The sequence below is a fragment of the Hemiscyllium ocellatum genome, chromosome 4 (assembly GCF_020745735.1).
Source record: "Hemiscyllium ocellatum isolate sHemOce1 chromosome 4, sHemOce1.pat.X.cur, whole genome shotgun sequence".
NCBI classification, from domain to species: Eukaryota; Metazoa; Chordata; class Chondrichthyes; order Orectolobiformes; family Hemiscylliidae; genus Hemiscyllium; species Hemiscyllium ocellatum.
Genome location: NC_083404.1, coordinates 117049371 through 117071643, shown reverse-complemented (window position 1 = coordinate 117071643; position 22273 = coordinate 117049371). Strand labels below are relative to the sequence as shown.

At 40.9% G+C, this 22273-nt stretch overlaps 1 protein-coding gene across 2 annotated transcripts in view; it reads left to right on the top strand.

The window, feature by feature from the left end:
* Positions 1–22273, top strand: part of LOC132815497 (protein FAM135B-like) — a 369978-nt gene that overhangs the window by 116626 nt on the left and 231079 nt on the right. For both annotated transcript variants that reach the window (XM_060824465.1, XM_060824467.1), the window contains exon 3: positions 9000–9079. In XM_060824465.1, the coding sequence (XP_060680448.1) occupies positions 9000–9079 (80 nt within the window). The remainder of the gene's footprint in view (positions 1–8999; positions 9080–22273) is intronic.

Here is a 22273-nt window from a genome sequence, read left to right as displayed (position 1 = left end):
CAATAAGAGCTCTGAAGAAAATATAAAATTTGTAAGATATTAAAGTGAGCCCTTCCCATCTGAATAGCATCAAAAATGTGTCAGAAAGCAGCTGCAAATGGACACTGAATATGTGTTACCAAAGGGCACAGTGCCATTGAGTAGTTGGACAAGAGAAAGGGTTCCGCGGAATAGAAAATAACCTCCACTCCATTTGTCCATTCCCCCCATCAGTAATTAATTATTGCTAAAAGAAAATATCATCTCAATGTTAAATGAAAGTAACTGGAGAAAATGGAATGACATACCACAAGCAAAACATTAGATTGCAGCATTTAGATTGATTGCTTTGAAACTACATTACAATATCATTTTAGCCAGCAAGCTGCTTGTCAACTTGATTTCCCATTCTCTTCAATTCTAAATGGATGTCTCATCTCTCTACACTTAATTAAATGGTGACTCTTGCGATAGTTTACATTAAGTTTGCAGGCTTCAGCTTGAAGACTGTGCTAACTCTGGCCCAATGTCCTTGGGCTGTGAAGGTTAATCAAGCTGTGTACTTTGTTCCTGCTCGTACATTCTGAGTTACCTCACACTGATTTCTTCTGAAAGATGTACACAAAATTTGGTTGAAATTAGAATAGTTGAAGCCACAATGCCTTTCATGACTGAATAGTCTTGGAGAAATTCACGATCTCTGCTTGCATATTAAAAATGGCTACTTGAGTCTAACTTACTGCGCATCCAGCTCCTATACAGTTCAAATCACTTCACATCCCTTTCTGTTATTCTGGAACTGGTTGTTAGTTACTTCTTTGAGAAGGTGCTTACTGGATATCAACCCTGGGTGTTTTGTTTCTATTCTGTTCACCGGTGTGGGTATTGCTGTCAAGATTTGTTGCCCATGTCTAAGTGTGCTCAAATGGAGAGACAAGACCGTGTCTGAGGGCAGTTAGGAGTCAGTCACATTATCATTGGCCTAGCATCATATAGGTTAGGTAGGTATGAAAGAGTCTAACAGGTTTTTGTTAATGTTAATTCATGGTACCATTATTAAGACTAACTTTCATTTCCCAATATTTATTAATTAATTGATTGAATTTGAATTCCAGCCACCACTATGATACAAGTGTATTAATTGGACATTTCAAAAACTAGTCGGGTGACTTTACTATTATTCCATCATCTCTGTTTGGCTTCTTGGATCCTTTGGGATGAAGTGTCAAAGGTTGCTGGCAGTTTAAGAACTATGTATCAAAGGAGATGGTAAATTCAGTGTAGGAGAGGAGAAAAAAGAATAGAGAAAATAATGCTGTTGTATCGCTGTGTATTTAAATGTATACATTCGCTTCATTTTCTTTTTGAGTATATTGTTTGAGTTATGCACTGTCTAGGAGGAAGTAAGGACTGCAGATGCTGAAGGTCAGAGTTGAAAAGTGTGGCGCTTGTAAAGCACAGCAGGTCAGGCAGCATCCGAGGAGTAGGAAAATTGTCATTTCGGGCATAAGACCTTCATCAGGACTGGCCACATTCTTGCTGAAGGGTTTATGCCTGAAACATCGACTTTCCTGTTCCTCGGATGCTGCCTGACCTGCTGTGCTTTTTCAGTGCCACACCTTTTGACTTATGCATTGTCTGTCAGACATGAATGACCTCTCCAGCTGCCTCCATTCCAGTGTTGTTCATTTGCACACAATCCCTTCTGATAAGTGAACCAAGTGAACCAGTTGCAACTGATAACTCCTTTTTTAAGAGTTGAACATTTTATTGGCATCCCAGAATTGGAGTTCGTTGAAATGATGCCAAATGTCAGATCATTCAATAGGCAAATGACCTTCCTAGCGAGTGCATTGCTGCTTACTTTTCCCCCAATACTATGTTATTCATAATATCAATTAATAGCTTCAACTTAAGAAAAAATCTCATCACTATGAAATTTGTGGATTGAGGTACATTGTTACCAAACATTTTTGCCTTGGCTGGATCTAAGGAGTGATTTGGTTTACCTTACTAGAGGACCAAATATTATTGAGTCTTAACAAGAGGAGGATCTTGATTTAAGAAGACATGGTTTATTACACGATAGCAATCAGAGATAATTAAGATGTTAAGATAGACAGTATTATGAGAATAGTGATTATAGATGTGCACACCTTATTCTTACCAAAGCCAGTGTGACATTGTCAGATTGTTTGCAGCACAACGCTTTCTCTGACATTAGCCCTTTCTGAATCACTTCTCAATACAAAGCCAACAGCAATCATAGAAAGTGCTGGAGAAGCTCAGCAAGTCTGACAGCATTTATGGAGAGAAAAACAAGGTTAATGTTTTGAGTCCAATATGATTTCTTCAGAACAGTTTTAATACGTTTCTTCAGTTCAGAAATTTGTAGTGGGGGGACTCTTCCAGGAGTTCTTCTTACACAACTTTAGTGTACACTGTCTTCCTAACAGAAGATCTCAAATGTTGTATCTGTTGATGGGTGTACTCTTAATGTTGGGTTAGCACGTATGTCTTTAGAGTGTTTATATCTTATGAAGTGATTAAGTTTTGTTTATCTCATGTGACTAGGTTGTTCATTGCCATCTCTCCTCAAGGTTTCTCTGTGATTCTTACTGGTTTTTGATTTTCATATAATTTGGATAGCTTCCTCCAAATTCAACTCTTCCTCAGATTGTATTGAATCTGACAAAGACTCATCCATAATTCCAACCGCATTTCTATTTCTTATGAATTCTGATTCCAGTGCCACAATTTTCCATTGCTTTGTAAATTTTATCAATGAAACTATCTATAGATTTCCCTGGATGCTGAACTCTTCTGTCACATCTCGATCTTTGCAGAATTTTATTTGTTATCAGGTTAAGGTTTCCACTTGCTATCAGAGTACCCTCATTGTGAATTGTAAGTACTCTCTTCTCCCCGCTTCTAGTCCCATCAGCCTCTTTTTTGCACCATTAATATCATGTTTTTCCCTACCCTAACGGGAATTTTTAACTTTACGTACTACAATACGTTTGATTCTTGGCTAAACCTATAACTACTGATCCTACTGCTTTCTGGTGGAATTTGTAACTTCCAGGCAGGACTAGCCTTTAAGCTGTTTCTAGCCCACACTGCTTCTTCTATGTTTCTTATCAAAAGGTCTGAAGTAAAGGCTTTAGCCTGGAGTGCTCTTTCTCCTTCATTGGCTTTTCCACGAGTTCCGACTGACTGTTTCTTCCAGTGCTTGTGGCTGCTTTCCTGGTTCCAGTAGATTGTTTTCAAAACATTTTATCATTTAATGTTAAGCCCACGGCTGATCACTATGTGGTAATTGTCATAGAAGTTTGCCACCATCAGCTTTCTTTCTTTAACTGGGCCTGAGACATCTGCATTACTGTAAATCTAGTGTCTTGTACAATTTTATTGATTTTTATTACTGTTTGTGATCCTGGCTTCGCTAGCCAAGGTAGTAAAAACTGGAAGTCTCTTTTCTCCTTTCCAATCTTGCCTCTTCCTAAATCTTTCCCGTTCAGCCTTTAAAACCCCTTTGAGCAAACTTTTGAGCAATTACTCATCATCGATAAATTTAGTTTGGTGTGAGACATTCTCAGGTATTATGTCTCTGAAATATCGTGAAGTGCTTTACTATGGTAAAGATGCTGTATGAATGCAGATTGTTGTTATTGTTGTTTTTGTCTGGAAGAAGCTGAGAGTACTTAAAAAAAGGGTTATGTGTTTGAGAATTGTCACCATTTCTCACATTGCCAATAAGTTTCATGATATAATTTGAGAAAAGTTTGCGAGTTTTTTGCCTGTTTCAAAATCTTTATACTGCAGGAACACAATTGGACAAGAAATGGGGTCATTCGAAGTCTGAGCAACAACCGTTTCATGTAACATTATCCAAGAAGTCAATTTTCTATCCATTTTGGGCATATTTTTGCACGCTTGTCTTCATTGCTCAGACCATTGAGTCGAGCAGTTGGAATGTCATGTTGAGGTTGTACAGGACATTGGTGAGGCCTCTTCTGGAGCATTGTGGGCAGTTCTCATCACACGGTAATAAGAAAGATATTATTAAATTAGAAAGGGTTCAGAAAAGATTGATCAGGATGTTGCTGGGAATGGGTTTGAGATACAAAAAATAGAGTGAAAAGACTGGGACTTCTTTCACTGGAGCACAGGAGATTGAGGAATGACCTTATGAGGATTATAAAAGTCATGAGGGGCATAGATAAGGTGAATAGCAAGTGTGTTTTCCCTACAGCGTGTGAATTCAAAAGAAGGGTGTGTATTTTTAAGATGAGTGGAAAAAGATTTAAAAAGGACATGAAGGGCAACTTTTTTACACAGTGCGTGTGTGTAATGGCGGATGCAGATACAGCTACAACATTTCAAAGATGTTTGGTTAAGTTCATGAATAGGAAATGTTTGGGGTATTATGGACCAAGCCAGACCCTTTCAAACCATTTCAAGGAATTAGCCTGGTTCCTAACTTTTCTACTTGTTTCAAGCAAGTATAAAGTGGATATTCCAGGAGTGATGCAGCTGGCTAAAACCCCTCGGTTCTAAACAAAATTTATTAACAGAGTACCAAATGAAACACAAGCAAAAGAGAACAAATATAGAATAACAACCTATTGGAAAACCCAACTTAATGATGCTGTTCCAAACACCTGCAATGGTCTCCATAAACACCTCCTTGGCAAAAAGGTAAAATCAGACACAGATTCTTATAGGAGGGAGAGAGTGAGAGAGAGAGATGGCAGCGAGATTCAACATGGAACCTCCTTCTTCCATGAAGCCGTCCCTTTGGATTGTCAGCTAACACCTGACCAGCAGCTCCTGAACACCCAGACTGCTAAAACCAAAACAAACCAGAGAAAAGCTGAGCTGGGAGAACTGGTCACTCCCCTTTCATTGCACAAGTGTTTGTTTTAAACTTAAAAGCTTCTTCGAGTAGATAAATCCAGACATCTGGAACCCATGACTTTATGTCCCCTCTGAAAAAAAAGGACAAAATAACCTTGCTCAAGGAGCAGCATCGTCACATACGGCTATGGGCCAAGTGCAGGCAGGTGGGATTAGTTTAATTTGGCAGCGTGGTGAAAGTGGACTGGTTGGACTGAAATATGTGGTTCCATGATGTATGATTTTATGACTCAAGCTTAAATTTTCTAACAAGTCTCTTGTGAAAAACCTAATTGGGAGAAAGTGAGGACTGCAATTGGGCACTTTCAGAAAATCTATGTTCAAAATATCAATTGCAATTCCCCTCTAGCTAGTCACTCTCGCAAAGAATTCAATTACATTTGTCAAACACCACTTAACTTTGATGACTCAATACTCACTGTCCAAGGATTCACCCTCTTTCATTTTGACCTTGTTATCGGTTCCAACAATTTTTCTGCAAAGCAATGCTCAACAAGTAGGTTGATTCTAGCTGATAGTGCAACAGGAACTTTGCCAACACTTTCTTGATTAAAAGCTAGCAGTATCCCACACAGAAAGAGAAGTTCCTAAGACCTTTGCCAACTTGCACTTAAATTCACGTAAATCAAGAAGTATTACCCACCCATTTGAGAGATATGTAGGCATTTTTCGTTGAACAAAGAGAAACAATCACATAGAGATTTTGTTCATGAACTAATTCCCAACAACTGTAACCTTTTGTTTTTGCAGTATCAGTATTTCTAGTTTTAGGTTGGGAAGGAGGGAAGGTAAATGTGCAGGAAATTAAATTCTAATATGTAAATCTAATATGGCTCCAAATGAAAAAAGAACACAAATTGACTCCTGCTGATCATCTGTTGAAAATATATAGGGTCAGCAAAGGTCTGGTGATTGTGAATTCATTGTTCATTCAGCTGAGGTCTGGAAGATAAATGAAAAACTGTGTCAGAGATTTGCTTTGGAAACTGAAGATTGTCAAAGCAGTAATAGAATACCAATTTCATTTCAACTTCTGGATTGAATTTCAGTGAACGTTCATTCACATTGACATTTTGGAGCAGGTATCTGGTAGAATTGAGACTGGGATCACCAGCCATTTACATATTACTCATCCGAGCTGAACTTGTATCCTATTTGGTGCTACTGATATTAGCCAAAGCAACACAGACTGTTACCCAAATAGGGAATCTTCAGCTTTCTATAGAGCACACTGTTACAAGTTTTGGAATTGTCTTTGATATGCTATTAGGCATAATACCACTCCTCTTAGCAGTCTCAGCATCTTCTGTTCAGTGTGTGCAACCCAATAACTAATTATACATCACCGTTAACACAAGGATCCCTTTGTGAGTTGGATTGGACACTTTAGGTCAGATTGCTGTGTAGATTGACCAACTCTGGAAGTGTTTAAATTGATGTGAGGGGCCTGATTCTGGGGTTTCCTTCCTCATTCCTGGAGCCAGTAATTTTTGCCAATGTAAGGGTGGATGGAGTGAGCTCTCACCTTATATTCCTGGCTTGGACAGTTCCATTGCAGAGATGAGAATCTCTTACCCCTGTCTTCAGCTCCAACCCCATCCTCACCAAATGTTTTTATGAAGTAAGGCCAGCTTCTCAAGGACACATGGCTCAAGGACCCTATGGGGGGCTGGAGGGTCCTGATTTGCTAATTGTCTTATTATTTAAAAAATAGAAATTAATAGACCAGGACATTTCATGCCACTCAATTTAACCTAAAAAAAATACAAGTTATTAGAAAGAATTCTGAGGAACAGAATTTACCTCTATTTGTATCCATGCAGATAAATCAAAGATAGTCAGGATGTATTTGTTAAGGGAGGGTCATGTTTGACAAATTTAATCAGTTTGTTTTTGCAGCAGTTTTGATAACAGTTACATATTCACCGTGGTCTACATGGACTTGAGTAAGGCTGTTGACATGGGAGACTGGTCAAGAGAGGAAGACTCCATGGGTCCCAACACGAAGTGGTATTTGGGACCCAAATTTGGCTGAGAGGAAGGAAGCAGTGGATGATAAGTGGAGGGTTTATGTGACTGGAAGATTGTATGGTTATGGGCCAGACCAGACCCTCTCAAAATATATTAAGAAGATGGACCAGGGCCTAATTGTTTCTTACTTAAAGGGCAAGCTGTGGGCATTTCAGTCTAGATGCAACTAGATTGGTCAAACTACCAAGTTTGAAGCAAAACACTTTATTTATGTACTATAGTTAAAAGACAAAGGAAAAAAGAAGAAACTGGAACAACTTAACGTTATTGGAATAATAGATTATTTAACTATTAAACTGTAACTGTTCCAATATAGTAACATCCTTTGAACACACCCTGGACAAAGACAAATTCAGAAAAATAGTTTGCCTCACAGGCAATGTTCAAATTCAAGAGGGAAAAGATCAAGAGAAAACTCTTGAAAGAGAGAAAGCAGGGAGAGATGTTCTGTTGCCTCCACCCGGCTTCAAGACCTAGCAACAAACACCACTAATGAAAAACTAAAACCAAAAATCCTGGTTCTGTAAGAGGTTGACCCTCCCATTCAGGATGTTTCTACTTTAAAAAAAAACACAGGCTTCACAAGCTATTTACAGGCTGTCAGTAGATAGTCCAGCACCTCTGTCTTAAGAGCTTAAAAAAAAAACAGTGCACAGTACACCTCTGAAAGCCACAGCTTCCAGTGGTGTTCCATAGGGCACAGTGTTGGGACTTTTGTGTTTGTGGTGTACTTTCATGGTTTGGGTTTCATTGTTGGGAGATATGATCAGAAAGTTCATTGATGACATTTGGCTGAAAATTAGTCAGGTAAGAAGGATCACCATAAACTGCAATAGGTTATCAATGGACTGGTCAGCTGAGCAGAGCTCAGGAAGGCTTAGGGTAACTTGTCTTTGTTAACATGGGCATGGAGTACAAGAGCAGAGAGGTTATACTGGAACTGTATAAAACATTGGACAGGCCACAACTGAAGTACTATGTGCAGTTCTATTCACCACATTATTGGAAAGGTTTGATTGCTCTAGAGAGGATGCAGAGGAGATTCACCAAGATGCTTCATGGACAGGTGGGTCTGAGCTTTGAGGAAAGGATGGCTAGGTTGTGGTTGTTTTCCTGAGAGCAGCAGAGTTTGAGAGGGGACTTGATAAAAGTACGTAAGATTATGAAGGGCATAGATAGGCTGAATGGGAAGGCACTTTTTCTAATAGTAGAGGAATTAATAACCAGGGGTAAAGATTTAAGATAAGACATAGAATGCTAAGAGGAGATGTGAGGACTATTATGTTCACCCAGAGGATGGTGGGAGGCGAGAACTCACTTTTTGATTTGATTATTGTCACATGTACCTAGGTACAGTAAAAAAAAACCTTGTTTTATGTGAAAGAGAGATTTGTCAGAATCTCTCATTAAGTTTAAATAGTATTTACTTATTCACTTACATTGCTGTAGCCTCCAGGGCTCTGGGCCAAAGCTGGATTAGTGTTGTCTGATCTTTGTTGACCGGTAAGGACATGATGAGCCAAATGGCCTCTTTCTGTGCTGTGAATACCTATCAGGTTATAGCAAAGGATATGAGTTTTGATAGTCGAGGTGAAATAACGCATACTGTTGCACTGCGATGCTACTTATCACTCTGTAGTTGTTTACCCTAGTGGTAAAGTCAAGGACCAGAGGGTATCATAGAGTAGTGGGTCACCCATTTAAAAAAAAACTGAGGGGGAGTTACTTCCCTTGTAAGGTAGTGAATTTGATTAATTCTTCTCCACAGAGGGCTGTCAAACCTGGGTCATTAACTGTGTTCAAGATTGAGGCAGACAAACAGATATTTAATCAGGAAGGGAATCAAGGGTTATTGGAAAAGGCAGAAAAGTGGAATTGAGGATTATCAGATCAGCTATGCTCTCATTGAATGATGGAGTGGACTCGATGAGCTAAAATGGCCTATTTCTGCTCTTGCATTCTCTGATCTGTGATGAGACTATTCTCTATATGAAATTTTCAGCATGTCTTTCATTGTTAAACCAAAGCAACAAGCTTCTCTAATTTCTCAATCCTGTTCCATCTTTCAGGTATTACCAGGTGCGCACAGCTCTGAAAATCCCACCCCGAATTCCTCACAGGCTGACAGCAACACTGACAGGACCCACAGGTAAGAAAACAGAAGCAGAACGCTGAGCTGGCCTTGCTGAATTACTAGCTGTTAGTCAAAGCTGCCCCACAGGAATGGCATTGTAAATTTGTTGTGAGAACTTTCTCTCCTACAGTGATCTTTTGCTTGAGTTTAACAAAAGAATGCTTGGAAATGATTATTCTGAACTTCCAATTTGAAATATGCAAGATAAATTGGATCAGTTTGTGTCATTAAGCAGTCCTCTTGGATTTCCTTTCTACATGAGTTCAGATAGAATTTTAAATGAATCCGTGTGATTAAAGGCTGCCGAATCACAGTCACTGGGACATCCTGTCTGCTGCCTGAATGGCTGTTCTGTTGATGACCTTGAATAGTGAACGTCAGGAAGCTGTTCTTCCCATTCTCCTCTGCTGCCTGTGCAGCTGCATCAGGAGTAAAATCTGTGGCCTGAGGTGTCTAAGCTCAGTTGAGCACATAAGAAAATGAGAAATAGGAGTGTAAGATTTAATCCCTTGAGGCTGCTGTGCCATTCAGTAAGATCAAGGCTGATCTGATCTGATTGTAGCCTGAACCCCAGTCTCTTACTTACCCGCTGCAACCTTTCACTCTGTTGTCAGTCACAGTTCTGTTCATTCACCTGTGATTTTGTTCATACACTGGCAGTAGCTTTGCTGAGCTGAGCCAACACAGCAGAGATCTTTGTTACCTCTGAGCTGTCAGTCAAATTCCAAGACAAAGCTGGATCACAGGTTGCAGTTCATCCCTTGCACCAACCTGGCCAGCAGTCAGCCTGCCTGGCAGACTTTGCAGTAAACAATAGTACATTTTATGCTGGAAAAGCATCTGGAATCCATCCTTGATCAGTCTCAGTGCACAGCTGAACCACAGAACCGCTGTGGTTTCAGCAAGATGCAGAATGTTCTGGCACATGCATAATGAATTAAAAATTAAGACCAGTGAGTGGAAGGCACAGCAAGTGCATCATTAAAAGGCAGCTGTATCTGAAACTGGTATTTGTAATTCATTGGGTATTGTCATAACTAGTCAAGTTAGGAGGATGAGATTTAAAAAATTTTTTAACTCCACTCGACAAGAGTCTTTGAATAATCGTAATTACATTATATGGCAGGTTACTGGTGTACAGTGAACCTGCTGAGGTCGTCCTGTGACATCTTCCTGCAGTGTGCTGAAAGCTGCTGACAACCAGCTGTTAGAATTATTTAGTGACAGGGAACTTTTACAACCATTTAACAGTAACCTGCTGCTTAAGAGGAAAAACAACATTGTGCAACTGACAGAGAGACAAATGTTAACGATGTCACATTGACAATGTTTTTGATAGAATGAGCATATAGGTATGGAGAAAAGAGGGACAACTTGGGAATGGGATTTGTGGGGTATTTATCACAATCATAAAGAGGTCATGGAACAGAAAGTGTCCAGTTAGCCTATTTAATCCGTACTCCAGGCATTCATCTTTTTATTCATTCTCATCTAACCTTATAGGGTCATAGAGATCTATATCACAGAGTTACACTGCACCGGTCAAAAAACCCCCATTTATTCTAGTCCCATTTTCCAGCACTTGGCCCTTCACCTTTTATGCCATGACGTTGTAAGTGCACATCTAAATACTTCTTAACTGTTATGAGGATTTCTGCCTCTACACCTTCCCAGGCAGTGAGAACCAGATTCTACATCCACATCTCCCTGGGCATTGATCCCTCCGCCAAGAGGAGAAGTTCCTTCCTGTATACCCTGTCTATGGCCCTTGTAATTTTGTACATCTCAATCATGTCCCACCTCAGTCTCCTCTGCTCCAATGGAAACAGCCCCAGTCTGTACAATCTCTCTTCTTAACTAACATGTCCAGTGGATTCCAGAATGTGGATTCCAGAACTGCATGCAATACCCACAGTGATCTTACCAACTTTTCAGACAGTTCCAGTATAACTTCCCTGCTCCTAAACTCTATGCCTGGGCTAATAAAGGCAAGTTTCCCATATGCCTTCTTAACCACTTTATCCAATTGCCCTGATACATTAAAGGGCCAATGGACGTGCACATCAAGATCACTCTGATTCTCAGTGCTTCCCAGGATCCTATCATCCATCTTAGATTCCTTTGCCTTGTGTATCTTGCCTCAGCGCAGCACTTTACACTTGTCTGAATTGAATTCCATTTGCCACTGATCAGCCCATCTGTCAAAATGTCAACTTGCTTTTATTTACTAATCTAGATAGATATACCCCTTCAACTATTAGTGAGTTCGACTTCTCATCACTCTTCTTCTGAATTTCTTCTGAATCTCGGATACAGTTTCTTTTTATGGCTAGCTTATATTGGTTGCATCTGGCTGTTCGCTACCCCACCAGTGGTAATTTGGTCCATGGTTCTTAGTCAAACTGAATTAAATCAAATCCACACTTTTGCAATCACACACACCCAGAATGTTGTGCACACAGCCTTGGGCCTGTGCATAGAGCTTTGCTCTTGTCTGTTCAATCTCTAGTGACAGCAACATCGATAGGACCTGTAGGTTAAGTACACAGAATGCAACATGCTAAGCTATTATTGGTGAATTATTATGCCATGCTTGAAGCTGTCTATTGAACAGCATTTTGAGTGGAATTTTCTGGACCGCTGCTGGTGGGTTTGAGGGTGGTGGTGGGTTGGAGTTTGTAAAATGCAGCACATGGCCAGCCCACCACCACCTTGCCCGCTCCTAACTGTCTCCCATTTTATGGTGGACCTTTCAGGTACCTCACACACCCTTCAGCTTTATTGAAGCACATAGATTTGACTGGGAGAGGAACTGGTGGTATTACCAATCACCTGCTGCCCCTGTCATTGTCGGCAGGACAGATTACAGGTTTGATTTGTTTTGTAAACTGTCTGTACTCTTGGTGGTGACCAACCCTTCAATCTGCATGACAGTGCTGCAGCTCCCTAAAATGGGACTTTGTCCTTAGAAGGGGCAAATGCCTTGGCCTTAGCCAATAATGAATGTTAAATAGCTACAGGGCAGCTGGCATTATTAGAGGTACATTCTCTGTTGGCCCTTTAACTGAAAAGCTCCATCATCCAAAAAAAACCTGTAAGTTTGACTACATCTGGAGTCATGCAATTTTCAATGTTGTTAATTTGTTGACATGACATGGGTGTAGCTGGCAAGGTAAGCATTAATTCCTGTTATTGCCCTTGGTGATGAACCGCAGACCTAGGCTGCTGCATTTGCATGCTGCTGATACACCCACAGTGCTCTAACGGAGGAATTTTGGATCCATGATAGGAAAGTAATGTGATTGTGTTCCAATGCATGTGACCTGGAGAGGAACTTGCAGCCGTGATGTTAGCAAACTGCACATGTCCTTCTCGGTAGGACAGATGGCAGGTTTGATTTGATTTATTATTGTCACATGTACCTAGGTACAGTGAAAAGATTTGTTGTGCATGTAGTACAGGCAGATCATGCCATACAAAGTCCTTGGGGGTAATAGAACAGAGCGAAGAATGTAATGTTACGGTGCATGAAGAAGGAGATCACCCTTTAAATTTAATATTTGAAAGGTCCATTCTGAAGTTTGATAACAACAAGTACGAATCTGTTCTAGAATCTGTTGGTAAGTGTGTGTTTAAGCTTTTGTATCTTCTGCCCAATGAGATGTTGGAAGAGATTATAACCAGGGTGGGTGTGGTCTTTGATTATAAAAAAACAAAATAACTGCGGATACTGTAAACAGAAACACAGAGATTGCTGGAAAAGCTGAGCACCTCTGGCAGCATCTGTGGAGAGAAATCAGAGTTAATGTTTCAGGTTGACTGACCCTTCTTCAGAACTGAATTTTGAAGAGCAAGACTCTGCCAGACCTGCTAAGCTTTTCCAGAAATCTGTTTGGGGGTCTTTGATGATGTTGGCTGCCTTCCTGAGGTGCGAGAAGTATAGATGGGGTTAATTGATGGAAGGTTGGCTTGTGTAGTAGATTGGGCTGTGCTCCCAACTGTCTGTAGTTTCTCACTGACGTGGGCAGAGCAGTTGCTATACCAAGCCATGAAGCATCCAGAGAGATGCACTATGGAAAGCATTTTGTCTAAACTGGTAAGAGTCTTTATGGACATGCCAAATTTCCCTAGCCTCCTGAGGAAGTAGATGCATTGTTGTGCGTTCTTGACCATAGCATCAATGTACGTGGACTAGAACAAAGTGTTGGTGATCCTCACTCCGAGGAACTTGATGCTTTCGGCCATCTCCACCATTGATGTAGACAGGGACGTGCCCTTCACCTTGCTTCCTGAAGTCAACAACTAGCACTTTCATTTTGCTGATGTTGAGGGAGAAATTATTATCTTTACACCATTACACTAAGCACACTATCTCTTTCCTTTATTCTGTCACATCACTGAGATCTGGCCTACAACAGTGGTGTCGTCAATGAATTTGTAGATGGAACTAAAATGAAATTTAGCCCCACACTCATCAGTGTATAGGGAAGCTGCGGTTGAATAATGAACTTTGGTAAGTTCCTGGATTGCATCTTGTAGATGGTAAACATTTTGTGGTACCAAACAAGTGATTGCTTTATCCATGTTAGTTTCAAGATTCTCAAGTATTCTTGAAATTGATTTGATTTAGGCAAGCGGAGAATATTGAATCACAATCCTGACTTACTCCTTATAGATAGAGAGCGGGCTTTTAGTAGTCAGGAGGCACATTAGCTCTTGGAGGACATCCATCCTCTGAAAGTCCCTTGTAGCTATCTTATTATTTATTGGCCGGCTTAGTTATGATTCTGGTCAATGGTTACCCCTTACAATATTGATGGTGATAGATTAAGAATTAGCAATACTTTAGAATATGAAGAGAAGTTGATTTCATATTGGCCGTTGCTTAGCCTTTCATGTGGCATGAATGTTAGTTGCTACTTTAGGTCTTTGCCTGAATGTTGTCCAAATAATTGAAGATGAAGGATCTGATTATGATTGATCCTAGGACACTTCACTGAGGAACACAAAAGGGTTTTTGTGGCCCTCCGAACCACGAGGCCTGAGCTCAACTTCTTCCTGCTCCAGGTTGATTTAAAAATATCTACCCTGATGAAAGCCTGTAATGGTACAACTGTAATCTCCAACTGCAACCATTTTGCACTGTATGAGATATGACTCTAGTCAGTGAAGAGTTTTCTCCAATTCTTACTATGTTCAATTTTGCCAAGATTCCTTATGCTGTACACGCCTAATGTTGTCTTAATTTCAAGAGCTATCACTTTCATCTCTGGACATCAATTCTTTTGACTATTTCAAAAGAAAGACTGTATGAGGTAACCTGCTGACTCACAAACTGAACATGCAGTTGGTTGGTATGTTCCGCTAGAGGGTAGTATGAGTGATGCCTTCCATCATCTGGCTGAGGATTGACTGAAGGTGGAGTACTTGGCCAGATTGGATTTGCCTTCTCTTTGAGGATTTGCCTAGGCACTTCTCTTCATTGCCAGTGTTGTAGCTGTACTGGCTTAGCTTTCCAGGGAGCTTGGTTGATTCCGGAGCACAGATTTTGACCACCACCACCACCAAGAGATCAGCACAACCCATTGTCTTTGATCTATCCAGTGTGCTCAGTTTCTTTATCACATGCAATGATTCAAATTAGCTGAGGATTGGCTTCTATAATTGGGGGTTGGCTAATGGTGAATATAAGACTTTTGTGGGAGGTCAAGATTCATCCTATGCTCGGTGCTTCTGGTTGAAAATGGTTCCTCCTTGGCTTTTGCATACATATGCCGAAGCTGTGTGAAGTTGCTGGCCTTGGACTAGGGTGGTCAAGCTGTGTGAGAGGAGCATGATCATAGTTGTACACTTTATATGTGAGTCTTGAATTTTGCAATTGAATTAAGAATAGTGACGCAGAGGCTGAGGAATTAATGAGGTGTTTTTGGCACATCAGTAGTATAGGGTAGTTGAATGTAACGAAGAGGTCTTTGAGAATTGGCACCAACATGTTGACGAAAGTGAGGACTGCATATGCTGGAGATTAGAGTCGAGATTTTGGTGCTGGAAAAGCACAGCAGATCAGGCAGCATTTGAGGAGCAGGAGAATCAATGTTTTGGGCAAAAACCCTTCACTAGGAACCCTAATCCAAACCCCAACCCATCATGCTGGGCTAACTGATTTTCTAACAAATTATAACAATTCCATGACATTAACAGTGCCCCTTATCCAAGTTGCCAGGAAGGATGACTGTTTGTTGTTGAGAAAGGATTCCTACTCCTGCCTAGAAATGATTTCTCCCAGTGCAACTGAAGGCAAATGCTAGTTGTGGCAAATTGTTGTTAGTTTCAGCATTGGGAACAACATTAAAGGTAATCAATTGTGCAAGCATAATATCAATCCTATATTCTGAGTTATAGCATGATTTTTCAGCTAAGAATCTTATACTCATTCGATCCTGGAAACCAAGAATAATGGGCAAGCTATTGCATTATATTCTTTCATGAGATCTGCAGCAATGACAGTTTTATAATAGAGCAGGAGGGGTCCTCAGTGTATAAAGGTGATGTTGCACATTTTACACAATCTAGTTTCCACCCCTGCTTCAATATAGGGGGCACTGCCACTAATTGTGCAAAATTGTTAGGATGAGAGAAACTAGCTTGCCCATCATGGCTGTGCCAGCTCTCAAAGAAGAATCTGCTTAATTTCCTTCTGCTGACTTTTCTCCAAGTATTTCTCCGCTTCCCTTTTGAAAGTATTTTAGGTTCTGCTTCTCTCACTATTTCCACGTTTGAACAATGTTGTAACATTTCTCCTTCCCCTTCCCATTATTGAAGCACGTCATCCACAATTCATGGCTCAGTGGTTAGCACTGCTGCCTCACAGCATCAAGGATCCGGGCTCGATTTCCCCTCTCAGGCGACTGTCTGTGTGGAGTTAGCACATTTTTCCAGTGTCTGTGTGGGTTTCCTCCGGGTGCTCCACTTTCCTCCCACACTCCAAAGATGTGCAGGCAAAGTGAATTGGCTATGCTAAGTTGCCCATAGTGTTAGGTGCATTAGTCAGGGTTAAATATATGGGAATGGGTCTGGGTGGGTTACTCTCCAGAGGGTCGATGTGGACTTGTTGGGCAGAAGGGCCTGTTTCCGTACTGCAGGGAATCTAATCTAATCAAACTTCAGCAACAATAGCATTAGTAGCGATATTATAGAAACAATTTGGAGGAAATAAAATCAGGCAAAAGGTACAGAAGTAAAAGGTTCATCAAGTCGTTATGCAAATTAAAATAAAAGAATGCCGTGAAATAAATTTTAAAATATTGTTCAAGTTTAACTCAACATAATTCAGGGTGAGCAACACACATACCTGTTGCTGGTTTGAGGCTTGGATGAAGGGAATGGGTGCCAATTTGATGTTTACATGGTGGCTGTAGTTACATGGTACAAGTGTATACCAATCTGATAGTTGTAATCAAAATTTTCAGTGTGTTGTTACTCACCTCTGCAGCAGCTGAGACCTGAACCAATGCCTTCTGGCCTCAAGCTATGGTCACCACTGCTGCGCCACAAGAGAACTCATACATTCTGTTCCTGAGTGATGATGGGGCTCAGTTGTAGGCTAAATTCAATGGTTGGTCTGCTCAATTGCAGGCTGAAACATTGTTCGGAGAGAGAGATGCATGCAGACTGTACAAAGCCTGCTTTGTGCACATTCTCTGTTCATTATGGGTAGACCCCTTGACATCTTCCCTCGAAACACTCGGAAGTCATAAATTGCTGGGACAGAAGAATCACCACAGTGCTTCTCTCCCTTTTAATGTTTCTTTGCTTCATGCAAGAACACATTATCAACACAGCTTGCTGCCTCAGACTAGAAACGAAGCTAAATGAAGGTTTCCAGATACGGTTCCTGAGAGACTGTGTCTGTTTCTGTTCCAATGTTCTTTTCACCCACACAGCCTTTGAAATATCCTTTGATTACTCTTGAGCTTCTTCTTGATTTAGTATTAATATTGAAACAGTAACAGAGCATTATTAGTTTTCATGTTGGTGCTAGTTAAGAAAGAAAATGCCGTAACCTGGCAGGAGATCTTTCATTTTTAAAGCAGAAAATGACATCAATTTCCTCAGCCCACCCTCCCTTCAGTGATGGATCCTGTCTTCCTGTTTAATATTCTTTACGTCTCTTGTGCTCGCATTTCCATTTTAAATAATAAGAAAAATAAAATTGATTGTTTCCTCCTCCTGCTTTGTGACATGCTTCATGACGTTGTAAGTGTACATCTAAAGATCCACTAATGTTTCTTTGCTCAGGTGGATACTGCAGTCAGGACCTGATAGCAGGGTTTCCATATTTGTAGAAGGATTCTGGAGAGGGATATTCTCGCTGCCTGCAGTTTAGTTTTGTAGTCAGCTCACTCAAAGCTCAAGACGGTGGATAAATTGTCACTCCTTTTTAACTGTGAGGCTTCAAATTTCACTATCATTGTTTGCACTTTGTATTTTGAGGAGGCCTGGTTTAAAATGCTACTACCGCTTATTCACTAAGCTCTGCTCTGACAAGTCTTCGGTCTGGAAATGCTTGGTAACATGTAGAGTGCTGATGGTTTGCTTTTCGAAGCCGTGACAGCAAGCCCTTATGGACTGAGCTCTTGGTGCTGTCTGTTAGCAGGCAGTCATATGCTAACAAATGCAATGCAATGTTTGTTCCAGTCTGCACTGGGAGGGAGCCTCTAAATTAGCTTCACTCACTGCAGCGCTGATGGGGAAGCATGCTGTCACTCGTTTGATGTTGTGTAATGTTAGAGCTGAATCATTAGCAGCAGTGACAAACATTACTTATTAAAACAAAACTCGCTGACCAAATCACATATGCTTTGCTCTCCGGTACACATATTCTGGAGCAGACGTGAGCCACAGCCAGCAGCTCTTCGTTTTTACTACTCTCTGCTACCTTAACAAATTTCATCTCAGCAATGTAGATGTATGCAGCTGTAGACAAATGAAGAATGTAGATCCATCGGATCAAATAACACAGCAGCCAGAGAGCCTTCTCAAGAGCACTTAGGGATGGGGAGTAAATGCTGAATGTGTCAGAATTGCACAGCACCAGTCAATGAGTAGAGGAAAATTGTAGCCTATCGTGCATATGTGGGAACCATCAAAAATGCAACCCAATTAGTTCCATTCCTCTGCTCCCAGGAAAGAGTTCCCCTTCAAGCAGTTAAAGAATTCAAAAGCTAGGTCTTGAAAAAAACATCAGGGACCAAAAATAGAAATTGCTGAAAAAGCTCAGCAGGTCATTAGTTCAATACGAGCAGAATCATGCTGATATGCTCCTCACCCCCATTTTTTTGCCTTCTCTCCATTTACCTTCAACCCATTACCAATTAATGATCTGTGTAACTTCTCCTTAAATTTACTTACTGTCCCAGCATCCACCACACTTTGGGGTAGCGAATTCCACAGATTCACAACCCTTTGGGAGAAATAGTTTCTCCTCAACTCTGTTTTAAATTTGCTACCCCTTATCCTAAGACTATGATTTCTTATCCTAGAATGCCCACAAGAAGAAGCATCCGCTCCATATTATTTTATCCATTCTTTTATCATCTTGAATATCTCAATTTGATATCTGCTCATACTTCTAAATTCCAGAGAGTATAGGCCGAAACTGTTCAATCTCTCTTCATACAACAAACCCCTCATCTCTGAGATCAATCTAATGAACCTCCTCTGAACTGTCTCCAATGCCACTACATCTTTCCTCAAATTCCTGATGAAGGGCTTATGCACAAAACATCAATTCTCCTGCTCCTCGGATGTTGCCTGAACTGCTGTGCTTTTCTAGCATCACACTCTCGACTCATGTATCCTGGTGGCTAGTTTCCTACCCATTTGTCCAATGTAATGTTTGTTGCTGTCATTGCAGGGTATTTTGTATATAATATTTGTTCTGCTGGATGTGTGTATGGGGTCCTTTAAGTTCATCAGTAGATTTTTTGAAGTGTGCTAGTAGGTTTGTGGGCTGCCATATTGCTCAGGAGCTGGAGTAGTCTGGTGGTCATTGCTGTCGCGTATTTGTATCCCTGATTTGTCTAGCAGTAAGGCCAGTGTTTCTTTGGCCAGGGTGATGTTTATTAAAGTGAATAAAGTCATCACATCAAAGGAAACGATGACCTTGTTGTCCTGTATCTAGGTGTCTTTGATGATGTGAAGGAATTCCTGCGTGGAGTGGATGGAGTGTTGAGTCTTCTAACAGCTCTTTTAGTTTTCGTTGCAGTTCCTGGTGATGAAACAGCTGAAGACAAACCCACCAGCTCAGCGAGCAAATTGACAACCTGACTTCCTTACATTTATATTCCATTCCTTTAGCCATAATAGCCAAAATTCCATTCACTTTATTTATTATCTTTACCTGTATGCTAGTTTTCTATGAGATTTTGGATCCAATGACACTTCCTCAGAACTGTGCTCAGGATAAAAGAACCCAAAATATGAACTCTGATTTCTCTCCAGAGATGCTGCCAGACTGGCTTTTTTTAGCAATTGCTGTTTTGTTTCTGATTTACAGCATTTGCGTTCTTCCAATTTTTGTTTAGTAATCACGGAAGTCAGGCTGTACTTTATGCTGTTATGCTGTTAAATTTGTCAACCAGAAAAAGCACTTAGCAACATAAATGTCTGGATTCAAACAAATTGTGTAAATTTCTGAAAAGCAGATATCCTGAAGTAATTCTCCCTCTAACTCAAACTCCCAGCCTGATTTGAGCTGATCCAAAGTTCTGCTGTCTCTTGATTTGCAGCAAACCTGTTCTTCCATCACTTTGGTGTTTGTTTCCCTAGCCTGCTTTGAACTGCTTCAGCGTTGAACAAACAAATACCATCCTGAAACCTCTGTCACTGTCTCACCTCCTTTAATATCATCCTGACAATATACTTGTTTGACAAAGCAATTGGTTATCTGTCCTAGTATCTTATTCCACGTTATATATTGTTTGAGAACACAGGTGAAACACCCTGTGTGGGCAGCACGGTGGCACAGTGGTTAGCACTGTTGTCTCACAGCGCCTGAGACCCGGGTTCAATTCCTGACTCAGGCGACTGACTGTGTGGAGTTTGCACGTTCTCCCCGTGTCTGCGTGGGTTTCCTCCCACAGTCCAAAAGATGTGCGGGTCAGGTGAATTGGCCATGGTAAATTGCCCGTAGTGTTAGGTATGGGGTAAATGTAGGGGTATGGGTGGGTTGCACTTCCGCGGGTCAGTGTGGACTTGTTGGGCCGAACACTGTAAGTAATCTAATCTTAAAAAAAACCTTTTTAATATACATTTGTCATATTAAAGGTGCTATAAATTGTAAGTTACTGGTTGGAATGAGTACACAAGGTGGTTTGTGCAACGATGGCTGATTCCTCATATGACTTGAATGTACTAATTTTACCTCAGCATGTTTCAACAAATAGGAAATAAATTGATCAGATTTCTGGTACTAGTGGCTGTCCAATTCTCCCACTGCTGATGGCAATTTTTAATGTAAAACTGGCAGCTTCCATAAATTTAAGTTTATCAAGTCAAATCATCTTTAATTTCTCTATTTCTGAGATTACATTGTGGGTGGTAATGTGAGGAGTAAATAACTACACTGCAGGAAGATACATGCTAAATGGGATGATCGTTTTTTGAATAATACAACTGTTCCACGTTTTATATTCAAACGTATAATGATGGCAACAATGGTCTTGGCCCCTATGAACTACTTCATGAACCATGAACATAGCAACGTGGCACAGTATGCCATGGTATTGCCATATTGTCTAAATGTTGAGCTCCAAACTGCTTTTCTGCACAGAGTTTGAGTCCACTTAAAAAAAAGATTTCCAACAAGCAACAGCAGGAGAGCAGGTAAATAGAACAAAGTGATCCATAAAGTGTTTTCATTTAAGCCCTGTGCCAAGTGCTCCTCATAAAAACAAATCAGCTTATTGAATTCAACCTGTTGATTTGCTTTTGTAAATGTACTGTACCTTGACGACGATGGATTATGATTCAGTTGTGAGCAGAATCTATTGAAAGGCAGTAAAATCTGATTTTTAATTTAATGCAGCCCTGCCATACACAGAAATATCCCCAACGAGGTAAAACTCGTCGGATGCACATTTACCCTTGTTTTTCACTTAGTCACATCATGCTCAGGGATTGGATTTCAGTTTGTGGCTTGACTTTGATCATGAGGGCAAAGGTGAGGACTGCAGACGCTGGAAACTAGAGTGGCGCTGGAAAAGCACAGCAGGTCAAGCAGCATCCGAGGAGAAGGAAAATCGACGTTTCGGGCAAAAGCCCTTAATCAGGAATAGAGGCAGAGTGCCTGCAGAGTGGAGAGATAAATGTGAGGGGGATGGGGGTAGGGAGAAAGTAGCATAGAGTACAATAGGTGAATGGGATGGGGATGGAGGTGATAGGTCAGAGTGGATAGGAAGATAGGCATGTAGATTAGACTAGATTACTTACAGGCCCAACAAGTCCACACTGACCCTCTGAAGAGCAAGCGTTCCCTTACATTTACTCCTTCACCTAACACTACAGGCAATTTAGCATGGCCAATTCACCTAATCTGCACATTTTGGACTGTGGGAGGAAACCGGAGGAAACCCACGCAGGCACGGGGTAAAATGTGCAAACTCCACACAGACAGTTGCCTGAGGTGGGAATTGAACCCAGGTCTCTGGCACTGTGAGGCAGCAGTGCTAACCACTGTGCCACCATGCTGCCCATGGTGGATAGTGCTGAGCTGGAGGGTTGGAACTGGGGTGAGGTGGGGGAAGGGGAAATGAGGAAATTGGTGAAGTCCGTACATCTGTGCCCTTGTTCTTCGACTGGTCGTGGATTTGAAAGGTGTTTTTGAAGGAGCTTTGATAAATTTCTGCAATGCATCTCATGGACGGTACACTCTGCTGAGCTTTGGTGGCAATGGGAGTGGATGTTTGTGGATGTGATGCCAATCAAGTGGACTGCATTGTCCTGGATAGAACCGAATATCTCAAGTGTTGTTGGAGCTATATTCATCCTGACTCCGGACTTGTGCCTGCTAGATGGTGAACAGCTGTTGGGGAGTCAGAAGACAAGTTACTCACTGCAGTGTTTCTAAACTTTGACCTGATCTTATAGCCACATATTTATACGTGAGTCCAGTTCAATAGACAATAGACAATAGACAATAGGTGCAGG